Source organism: Salvelinus sp. IW2-2015, linkage group LG4p, assembly GCF_002910315.2.
Source record: "Salvelinus sp. IW2-2015 linkage group LG4p, ASM291031v2, whole genome shotgun sequence".
Classification (NCBI taxonomy): Eukaryota; Metazoa; Chordata; class Actinopteri; order Salmoniformes; family Salmonidae; genus Salvelinus; species Salvelinus sp. IW2-2015.
In genome coordinates this window covers 7,612,534-7,624,683 of record NC_036841.1, presented here as the reverse complement: position 1 = coordinate 7,624,683, position 12,150 = coordinate 7,612,534, and the positions used below count along the sequence as shown (strand labels likewise).

General features: G+C 40.3%; 1 protein-coding gene across 1 annotated transcript; it reads right to left on the bottom strand.

Annotated features, from left to right (window-relative positions):
- Positions 1–7,289: 7,289 nt before the first annotated feature.
- tspan10 (tetraspanin 10) lies at positions 7,290–9,846 on the bottom strand. Its single transcript, XM_023977685.3, has 3 exons — positions 9,793–9,846; positions 7,987–8,603; positions 7,290–7,641 (listed from the first exon to the last, which is right to left on the bottom strand). The coding sequence occupies exons 1-3, from the start codon at positions 9,844–9,846 to the stop codon at positions 7,335–7,337; spliced, it is 978 nt and encodes a 325-aa protein (XP_023833453.1). The 3' UTR covers positions 7,290–7,334.
- Positions 9,847–12,150: the final 2,304 nt, after the last annotated feature.

Here is a 12,150-nt window from a genome sequence, read left to right as displayed (position 1 = left end):
AAAAGGAGAGAGATGTTCTTACCAGTACCTGTTCCTAAATCTCTCTCAGACATTAATTCCGTATTATATAAGTCCACTATTGGTAGTATTACAATAATGTATGCAATGAAAACAATTCTTCTTACTGTATTTGCTTTTCTCGCATAACTGTTGAATGGATGAATGTCATGGCCTGTGCCTTTCTCTATATAACTGTGCGATCACTATTTCCTACTCACTCTCAAAAGCGCCATATCCTTTGAGTGTAGTCTGCATGTGTTCATGGGCGGTTGGTCTGAAGGTGGTTGAGTTTGCTCTGTAAGGGTTGGGGTGTTTTGTCGATGCTGACCTGCATGTCTGTCTGTGTGGTGGAGCGGTGACTGGGAGCAGCTGTATCGGCTGTGATGACAAGGAAACTTAGCTTGGGCTAGGTTACGGGCTTTATTAAGGTGTTTTGGATAATTGGAGGAGCATTGAGATTTTTACAAACGATATCAGCAGCAATGGATTCGTTGGAACAACTCAGTAATAAAGTTGGAGATATTGTTTTTTGTAATGTTCCTTTCGTCGGGCGACAGAGAGGAGGACCAAAATGCAAGCGTGATGATTATCCATTTTAATAGAATTACTTTTAAAACCAACGAACAAAAAATCAATAACCCGAAAAATGACGAAGACGAAACAGTCCGTAACGTGAACAACAAACACAGGAACACACAGTAACAAGGAACAATCAACCCACCACCCACAATACAAAACAGGCTACCTAAATAATGTGGTTCGCCAACAGAGCCAACGACTAACACCTGCCTCTGATTGAGAACCATATCAGGCCCAAACACATAGAAACAGAAACAAACTAAGACATACAAACATAGAATGCCATCATATCGCACCCTGACCAAAACAAAACAGAAACATACAAACGCAAACTATGGTCAGGCTGAACAGTTTTGGAGAAATAAATCTGCCTTGTGTATGAATTGTTATACTAATAATCCATCCCATCATAATCTGTGTACTCATTGTTCAGTTTACAACAAACAACTGCTGAAGATGCCTTCTGCTCTAAATGGGCACGCAGCCTTATTTTCTATAACACCATGGAGAAAATACACAATAATCATGATACGACCATCTGCTTCCTTAACCTGTCTAGCTCCGGGTTTCCGCTAGCGGAACTCCTCCCCACATTCCACTGCAAAGGCAGGCGCTTAAATTCCAAAAAATATTTTTGAGAAATATTTACCTTTCACACATAACAAGTTCAATACCGGCAAATGAAAGATAGAACATCTTGTGAATCCAGTCCAACATGTCCGAATTTTAAAAATGTTTTACATGCGAAAACACCACGTATATTTATGTTAGCTCACCACCAAATACACAACAGCACAAGACATTTCTTTCACAGCACAGGTCTTGCAGAAAACCCAACCAAACTACCAAGAACCAACACAAACTAACAAGAAAAACATTCAATCAGTTGAGCAGTCCTATAACATGTTACAACAATAACTCTATTGTTTTGTGCGAAAAATTTACATATTTTGAGCTATAAATCAGTTTTTTACCATTGCAGCTACCATCACAGCTACCGTCAAAAATAGCACCGAAGCAGCAGGAGTAATTTTATGAGACCGACGTGGACATACCTAAATTACTCATCATAAAAACATTTCTGAAAAAATGCATGGTGTCAGCAATGAAAGCACAAGCATCTTGTGAATCCAGCCACTATTTCCGATTTTTAAGTGTTTACAGCGAAAAAAACAATATAAGCATTATCTTAGGCTACCACAATAGCCGAAACACTACGCCATTTACAGCCGCAAAAGTTAGCGATCGTTAAGCAAACCAGCAAAAGATATACAATTTTTGACTAACCTTGAATAAGCTTTCATAGATGACAGTCCTATAACATCAGTTATACATACACTATGTTTTGTTTGAAAATTTTGATATTTAGAGCTGAAATCAGTGTGGTTATACATTGTGCTGAACGTAGTCATCTTTTTTTCCCAGAATGTGCGGATATTTTTCTAAAACTCACCTATTCTGACCAAATAACTATTCATAAACTGACTAAAAAAATACATGTTGTATAGGAAATGATAGAATGCACTAGTTCTTAACCTTTCATTTGCTACCAAACCCGGATCCGGGAATCCCCCCATCAAAAAAAGCAGACTAGCATAGCCTAGCCTAAAGCTACAGGGATATCATATAATAAAATGTTCATGAAATCCCAAGTCCAAGACACCAGATGAAAGATACAGATCTTGTGAATCCAGCCATCATTTCCTGATTTTTAAAATGTTTTACAGGGAAGACACAATATGTAAATCTATTAGCTAACCACCATAGCAAAAGCACCACTTTTTTTACTCCACCACTCATTTTTACTCCATCAGTAGCTATCACTAATTCGACTAAATAAGATATATATAGCCACTAACAAGAACAACTTCATAAGATGACAGTCTGATAACATATTTATGGTATAGGAATGTTTTTTTTAGAAAAAATGTGCATTTGTTCAGGTATAATCACATTTCTACATTGCAGCTGCAATCTGAAATAGCGTTGGAAGCAGCCGGAATAAATTACAGAGACCGACGTCAATTACCAAATATCATCCTAAAACATTTCGGAAAAATACACAGCCTACAGCAATCGAAAGACACAGATCTTGTGAATCCAGACAATATTTCAGATTTTCTAAGTGTTTTACAGCGAAAACACAATATATCGTTATATTAGCATACCAACATGAGCTAACATCACACCAGCATTGAATGAAGCCAAAGGGTCGATAACGTTATCGCCACCAAAGAATACATTTTTTCACTAACCTTCTCAGAATTCTTCAGATGACAGTCCTGTACATCATATTACACAATGCATATAGAGTTTGTTCGAAAATGTGCATATTTAGCATCACAAATCGTGGTTATGCTATGTAAACAGTCAAAACATGGCATGCATTTCTGGCCGGCGCCATCTTTGGAAAGGCACATAGTTTACGATTATTTATCGATTAGATTGACTAAAAAATACATGTTGGACAGCTAATGAAAGATGCATTGGTTATTAATGCAACCGCTGATTTAGATTTTTAAAATTAACGTTACTAGACATAACAGTGTGCGTTACAGCCAGACTAGTGCGCAATAATGGCCGACAAATGCGTTTACATTTTTCCACATAAATCGGAATAAAATCATAAATAGCTCTTTACTTTTGGACGAGCTTCCATCAGTATCTTGGGCAAATGTGTCCTTTGTCCAAAAGAATCGTTCCTTTGTTGTAAAACGACCTCTTCAACGTCGGAACTAAGCACTAACGATAGCTACACGGCACACACATGTCCAAATCCTCAAACGCAATACTAAGGAAATGCCGAAAAATAGCAATATACTCGCATAAACTGATTATAAATCGGTTTCAAATAACTTCGTTATGATGTTTTCTAACACCTATATCAAATTAAATGACAGACGGATATATCTTAGGTCGATAACAAGAGCTTTTGAGCATGCAATTCTGATGTCCTCTCCTGCGCAATGGCGAGGGTCGAAAAGAACGTACATGTCACTCCTTTGCCTTTTATAACTCCGAGAGGCACGCAAGAAAGCCATTCCACTTCTCATTGGTTACTGACATCCAGGGGAAGGCGGGTGCAGTTCATTTTCGGGCCAATAGGATATACACAGAGATTAAAACTGAACTGAGAACAGAGACTTTTTTCAGACCTTTCGCAGTTCCTGTCATGGATTTTCGCTGCAGATAGAGTTCTGGGTCACCCACAGACATAATTCAAACGGTTTTAGAAACTAGAGATTGTTTCTATCCAATAGTAATTACTAATATGCATATTGTCGAGCAAGAATTGAGTACGAGGCAGTTTAATTTGAGACGCAAAATGTCGAAGTTGAAACAGCACCCCCTGTAGTGACAAGAAGTTAATGCAATCGCCGTGTTAGAATTCTAAAAATAACTTCATTACGACATCCAGCTTATGTTATAGCGAGAGCGTGCCCAAAATCTGGGCGCTACCTAATAGTACACATGTTCGACAGATATATGAAATAGCATCATAAAATGGGTCCTACTTTTGATGATCTTCCATCAGAATGTTGTACAAGGGGTCCTTTGTCCAGAACAATCGTTGTTTGGTTTTAGAATGGCCTTTTTCCCTCGCGAATTAGCAAGCAAAACTAGCCAAGTGGCGCTAAGCTGTCCATCTTCACCAAACGCAAAGAACGCAACACGTCTAAACTCCCGAAAAATTTCAATAATCTAATAAAACTATATTGAAAAAACATACTTTACGATGATATCTTCACATTTATCAAATAAAATCAAAGCCGGAGATATAAGACGTCTATAACGATTGCTTTTCAGAAGCCAATACTGGTGACCTTTATGCGCTTCCTGAACAAAGGAATTTGGGGTCATGTCATTCCAAGCTGTCTCTTTTGACCATAGAATGCGATTGAGACCCCATTTCACCTCTCACAGCCTATTGACATCTAGTGGAAGGCGTATGAAGTGCATGTATAGTCATAAATCTCAAGCAAAATGATAGGGAGCCCCTGGAACAGAGCCTCGATTTGAGATTTTTCACTTTCTGACAGGAAGTTTGCTCCAAAATGAGTTCTGTTTTACTCAAAGATATAATTCAAACGGTTTTAGAACTTGAGAGTGTTTTCTATCCAATAGTAATAATAATATGCATATTGTACGAGCAAGAATAGAGTACGAGGCCGTTTAAATTGGGCACGATTTTCCCCAAAGTGAAAATAGCGCCCTCTGTCCTCAACAGGTTTTAACTGGAAAAAGGGCTCATTTATACAGAGGTAATCAGACCAAACATCAATCAGGAGATAAATGATTTAAGAGCTGAGTTCATTATCTTAAAGACCAAGTCACTATGACGTAGTAATATGACCTGCACACACCTCACAACCATAAAGGGAGGATAGAGCAATAATCAATATATACTTTTCCTATTACATGGTGTGTGTGTGAGAGAGAGAGAGAGAGAGAGGAGAGAGAGAGAGAGACACGAAGAGGTCATTGTATTGTGAAAAAAACAATCTGCCTCTGTTGTTATTTATAAACTACTATGTTATTTAAAGACTACTGTGTTAGTTACAGACTACAGTGTTATTTATAGACTACTGCACATTGCACGTTCTTTGGCATCTTCTCCTTTACCAGAGTCCCATTATGAAGATCATTTGGAAACCATTCCAAGACAGAAGGTTGACGTCCTTTGGTTACATTACAGTCAAGGACATTTATCTCATCATAATACATTTCCATGGTTTCATGTTTTTTATCCATCAGCACATAGTGATAATAAGAGTCCAGCTAGCATTATGGATGTTATCTTGTAGCTTTACTCCACTAGATGTTAATCTTGTAGCTTTACTCCACTAGATGTTTATCTTGTAGCTTTACTCCACTAGATGTTATCTTGTAGCTTTACTCCACTATATGTTATTATCTTGTAGCTTTACTCCACTAGATGTTATCTTGTAGCTTTACTCCACTAGATGTTATCTTGTAGCTTTACTCCACTAGATGTTATCTTGTAGCTTTACTCCACTAGATGTTATCTGTAGCTTTACTCCACTAGATGTTATTATCTTGTAGCTTTACTCCACTAGATGTTATTATCTTGTAGCTTTACTCAACTAATGTTATTATCTTGTAGCTTTACTCCACTATATGTTATATTTGTAGCTTTACTCCACTATATGTTATTATCTTGTAGCTTTACTCCACTAGATGTTATTATCTTGTAGCTTTACTCCACTATATGTTTATCTGTAGCTTTACTCCACTAATGTTATCATCTTGTAGCTTTACTCCACTATATGTTATCATCTTGTAGCTTTACTCCACTAGATGTTATTATCTTGTAGCTTTACTCCACTAGATGTATTATCTGTAGCTTTACTCCACTAGATGTTATTATCTTGTAGCTTTACTCCACTATATGTTTATCTTGTAGCTTTACTCCACTAGATGTTATTATCTTGTGCTTTACTCCACTAGATGTTATTATCTTGTAGCTTTACTCCTAGATGTTATCTTGTAGCTTTACTCCACTAGATGTTATTATCTTGTAGCTTTACTCCACTAGATGTTATTATCTTGTAGCTTTACTCACTAGATGTTATTATCTTGTAGCTTTACTCCACTAGATGTTATTATCTTGTAGCTTTACTCCACTAGATGTTTTATCTTGTAGCTTTACTCCACTAGATGTTATTATCTTGTAGCTTTACTCCACTAGATGTTATTATCTTTTAGCTTTACTCCACTAGATGTTATTATCTTGTAGCTTTACTCCACTAGATGTTATTATCTTGTAGCTTTACTCACTAGATGTTATCTTGTAGCTTTACTCCACTAGATGTATTATCTTGTAGCTTTACTCCACTAGATGTTATATCTTGTAGCTTTACTCCACTAGATGTTATTATCTTGTAGTTTACTCCACTATATGTTATTATCTTGTAGCTTTACTCCACTAGATGTTATCTGTAGCTTTACTCCACTAGATGTTATTATCTTGTAGCTTTACTCCACTAGATGTTATTATCTTGTAGCTTTACTCCACTAGATGTTATCTGGTAGCTTTACTCCACTAGATGTTATCTTGTAGCTTTACTCCACTAGATGTTATCTTGTAGCTTTACTCCACTAGATGTTATCTTGTAGCTTTACTCCACTAGATGTATATCTTGTAGCTTTACTCCACTAGATGTTATCTTGTAGCTTTACTCCACTAGATGTTTATCTTGTAGCTTTCTCCACTAGATGTTTATCTGTAGCTTTACTCCACTAGATTTATTATCTTGTAGCTTTACTCCACTAGATGTATTATCTTGTAGCTTTACTCCACTAGATGTTATCTTGTAGCTTTACTCCTTTCTCACTAGATGTTTTCTTGTAGCTTTACTCTCACTAGATTTTTATCTTGTAGCTTTACTCACTAGATGTTATTATCTTGTAGCTTTACTCCATAGATGTTATATCTTGTAGCTTTACTCCACTAAATGTATTATCTTGTAGCTTTACTCCACTAGATTTTTATTATCTTGTAGCTTTACTCCACTATATGTTATCTTGTAGCTTTACTCCACTATATGTTATCTTGTAGCTTTACTCCACTAGATGTTATCTTGTAGCTTTACTCCACTAGATGTTATTATCTTGTAGCTTTACTCCACTAGATGTTATTATCTTGTAGCTTTACTCCACTAGATGTTATTAATATCTTGTAGCTTTACTCCACTAGATGTTATTATCTTGTAGCATTACTCCACTGGGTCTTATTAACTTGTAGCTTTACTGCACTGGATTTTATCCATCAGTCGTGTGGTGATGAACAGAGTGATGATCTGAACCCCCAGTAGGACGATACCCACGGCTCCTATCAGGCCTGTGTGCTGCTCTATCCAGCGGGACATGCCCCCCAGACAGCCCCCCAGGAAGATGACGCTCTGAGCAGAGAACTCATCCAGCTGCTGGGATCCTACTCCACACTGGGAGTTCCACACGGTGCCGTTCTCCAGGGGGTCCACACAGCAGGTAGCAGGGACRCCACAGGACAGCACCCCCGGGGCAGAGCAGTTATAGTACCTGGGAGGAGGAGGACATGGGAGGGGAGAAGCAAGGACTGTAACCAATTCAATTGGCTGCTTGGATAATGTTATGTGACATAAAAGCAATAACTCTGGTTAAGTAACATATCATCTTTGACAGATTTATATTTTATACATTCTATTTCATCTTTGTTCTTACAGTTTATTCTCTGAGATAAAAATCTATTTTACAAGAGAGACCTGCTCAAAACTGACAAAACTATCCAAATGATAGTAACAACCCACATTGACAGACATCAGTTCACAAGGTTGTGTGTCAGTCAATGGACCATGCCATCACAAGTCATCATGTCAATGGTCTGGTCAGTCACATCTCACTCACATGTTGACCTCCCAGTCTCTGTAGTTGTCGGCCCCGCAGCACTGCAGTCCTATCTGGATCTCATCTGTGATGAACCTCAYGTCCAGGTCATCCTGGTAACGCACCATGGCAGCCAGCATACCTGACCTCAGGTATCCCTCTATCTGTCCCTGCAGGCTGTATGCCACGATGGCCYCTAGGACCTGGGCTGCTACCAGGACCAGCACGGTGGCTGAGAAGACCTGGAGCAGGCAGCAGTTCTCTCTCAGAGCCCCCACACAGCCTGACAGGCAGAGGGTAGACAGCACCAAGCCCAGTATCACAAACACCAGCATGGGGTCGGTGTTGATCTGTCCTATTTTCTCCTGAGCGAAGGATTCCTTGTTGATGAGGCCCCACAGTCCCAGGGCCAGGACCACCAGGCCTAGCACRGTGAAGAGGAGGTTGCTGAAGAACAGGAGGTACTTGAGAAGGCAGTCTCTCAGGGAGAAGGGCCTGCTACGGGCTTTGMGTTRTACCTCCCTGGTTCTACCCTMGTTCCCTGGTCCATCATTRGGTCCTGGTTCTGGAGCCTGTTCTTCTGTGCTGCTCTCATCAGTCCCCTGAAGGACTCCTGACAACTCTCTATCTGTGTCTGTCTTCAAAGAGGAAACAGGACAGACAATAAACAATGAGATTTCACTGAGACAAAAACTCACACCTTACATCAAGTTCAGTCTGTAGTGGTCATTGTCTTTAGGTTTAGCTACTTGCAACCATAATTAGAATCTATAGAATGGGTTCCTCATTTCAAGTCAGAATGGATAATTGGAGTTTACGCATGACTTTACCAGTCAATTGACAGGGTTAAAGGTTGCAGTCCTTTTATTCAATTTTTTTTATGCTTGCAACGTTGAAGGGCCTGTAAACTCTATTCAATATGATGTACGTGAGATGTACAGTGTAGACATAACTAACAGTATACAGGTTGTCAGACAGACATACAGTTACTGTACCTTGGTATGAGTGGTGGTCTCAGTCTGTGAGGTCTCTCTCCTCTTCCTCTTTCTACACCTTGCCTCATCGTCGTACGTTTCTACATTCCAAATCTACACTTTCATTTTCTCATGGAGGCTGTAACAGTTTCTTTCTTCTCATTCTCTTTCTTCGTTTTTAGATTGCCAGGACTTCGTTCCTCTCTCTTCTTCTCTTTCTCTTTCTATGTCCTCCTCCTCTCTCTTTACTCAGAAATATTCTTCTCTCTCTTCTTCTTCTCTTTTCCTGTTCTCCTTCGTCTCTTCTTGGGTCATCCTGCAGAAGACTCACTCATATGGCATTGTCTCTAAACTCAGGAGGTTTTGTTTGTGTCTATCTTTCCCCTTCCTTCAGCCATGCTTGTCAGCTCTGGGGTACTTCAATGACTGCACTGGTCTATTCATCGGGGTGATGACATTTTTTGCTTAATGTCTGTTAACAGGATGGGACAAGTCCGCTTCTAGAACTCTGGTTGTTCGCTTGTGGTGCTCGTGTTGGCTTGAGTGTGTTAATGTCGTGATGGTGTTGTGTGGGCGGTGTTGGAGATGTGGTGTGTTGTGTTCGTGTGTGTGTGGTGTTGTGTGTGTGTTGTTAGAGTGGGCCAGTCTCCTTCTCCCCGCTCGTCTTCCGGTCAGTTTACGAGACTAGAGGAGCGAAAGGAGAGGAGAGGAGACTGTCTGAGGGGAAGGGAGAGAGTTGAGGTGGTGGAAGCCAGGTCAGTACAGCTCTATGCAGTTGTGGTGTTTGGTGGCTCTTCTTTTTCGTTAGCGGGCTTCTCTTTCTCTATGTTCGCGCTCTCCACTGCTTTCGTACTCTCTTCTCAGCATCAGTACCTCTGCTTATCTTCGTCATCTTCTCTTCTCTCATTGCTACAGCTGTAGAAATAACCTTGTTAAAGGAACCGCAGGATGTCTGTCTTTATTCGGTCACTTATTCATCTTCTCGTTTAGTACTCACCTCTTCTTCTCTCTCTCTTGTTTTTCTCTCTCGGCGACTCCGTCTCTGTGGGGGTTCGTTGTTTTGGGACGCTGATTTTGGAGATTTCATTAGGATTAATACGGGCACATATAGGTTCCTTTCACGACGGGCCTCTCTTCTTACTCAGCAGAGGGATTCTTTTATCACTCTTTTCGTACCGTCCACATACTCGTTCCGAAGTACGCTCACACGTTTCGCCTACTGATTGCGATTCAACTAGAAGTAGGTCTGCATCGCCCATAGTACCTTGGCCCTGTCTCTTCACCACCTAGACCACGCGGCTGCCTTGCAACACGTATTCCCTTCTCGGTAGCCTAGGTGCGCAACTTCTATATAAGACTCCAGCCGTGTTGCACTGCGTGTCCATTACAGTCATGCTTTGGATCATGTGTTGTTGCCTATTCTTGTTCGTTGTGATTGTGCAGGACAAAAACACATAAATACTATTTTCCTGCGTTGAGTTTGAGTCTGAGTGTAATGGAAATAGGAGTCTCATAAAGTGACAAGTTGTATGCCAAATTGGGATGCGGCCAGCCAGTGGACGAGTTAACTCAGCGTGTTACGACATTCTATCTGTCTGGTAGTTGGAGGGGCCTGGCCACCGCTCTACTCTCCACGAGAGACGCGCACCTTGGAGAACAGTGTTACGGAAAGTGTCATATCCAAGGATGCTGCAGGGGAACGCTAGATTTGGTCCGGCCACGTGTCATGGAGTTCCAATGTATAGAAAACGAGAGCCGTTCATCGTGGTGTTTTAAATTGGAAGTTTCAGCGACTGGTGGATAATGTACATTCATTCCATACAGAATTTGTTCGCTAAGAATCGTCTTCTTCCGTTGAGTTCACTTTGCGTATAGTCTCAAGTTGCTCCTTTTTCTTCGGCCCAGATGCACGCTTATTCGCTCTCTATTATGTTGGAGTATATACCACATTTAAAAATTTACAATTATCTGGGTTCAGAAAATTGTGGAAATTTAAGAAAAGTTGGAAAACCAACTATGGCTAAGGCAAGCTTCATTAAGATCTTAACAAAAAACGTCACGGGGTTGTGTAATATGGGGTGAACAGGTTGGGGATAGGGACGCGTCCCATGGGGGGTGATATGGATCCAAGAATATTCCGTCAAATAGCCGGGTACCGTACACACCATCCTTAGCAGGGCAGGAATAGGATGATGTCACAGACCATTAACCTCACAACTCCCAGCTGTATGTGTTTTATGGTGCCATCGCTTAAGGAGTTGTCATTTATCTGCTGTTTGGCTCAGTTAAAGAAGCCCGTATGTTAAACATACGTACACATTCGTATGCATGGGCGAATGTGTTTTGTTTCATTTGTGTGTACGCGTGTGCGTGTGTGGTGTGTGTGTTGTGGTGTGTGTGTGTGTGTTGTGTGTGTGTGTGTGTGTGTGTGTGTGTGTGTGTGTGTGTGTGTGTGAGTGTGTGTGTGTGTGTGTTGTGTGGTGTGTGTGTGTGTGTGTGTGTGTGTGTGTGTGTGTGTGTGTGAATATCTGCTGACACAGGATATATGTCCTCCAGCGGTTCTCTGCCTCTTTGCTTATCCGCTCTTATTAAAGCCGTAAATATTACCAGAACATCAATTTGATGTAATGATTTAACTCTCTCTCTCACTCTCTCTCGCTGTCCATCTCGCTTGTTAATATCACATGAATTTCCCAAACTAATTACAGTAGGGTGATGATTGCTGGGGGCAGAGTTTTATGCATTCTGTTTGGAGGTCCTCTTTGGTCTTTTGAAATATGCCCACCCTCTCTTCCTCATCAATCCAGTTTTAGAGCTGTGAAATGTGGAGACCCATTTGACTTTTTTATGGGGTTTGTAATTGTAGTTTTATGTAGATGTTCTACTGGCTGTTAAAGAGCCAGGCGTGGTCCAGGTGTCTTTGTGGCTGGCACAAACGGACTGCACTGTCTGTTAGCAACACAGGAAACCTAAGCTCTTTTTACTGAACAATTTGTGTATTCTTGTGTTGATTGGGTGTTGCTCCCATCACTGTGGTGATAAATGACTTATGACAACAGAAGCTGACAAATTATTTCTGATGATGGGTTTGGTGGTTACGGGAAAACAACATTTGATGAAAAAATGCTGATCAGAAATGTGAGTACCGGTAAAGTATCACATAGATTTTAGAACAATGTATATTCTACTCATTTCTATTCCTGCTGAGAGG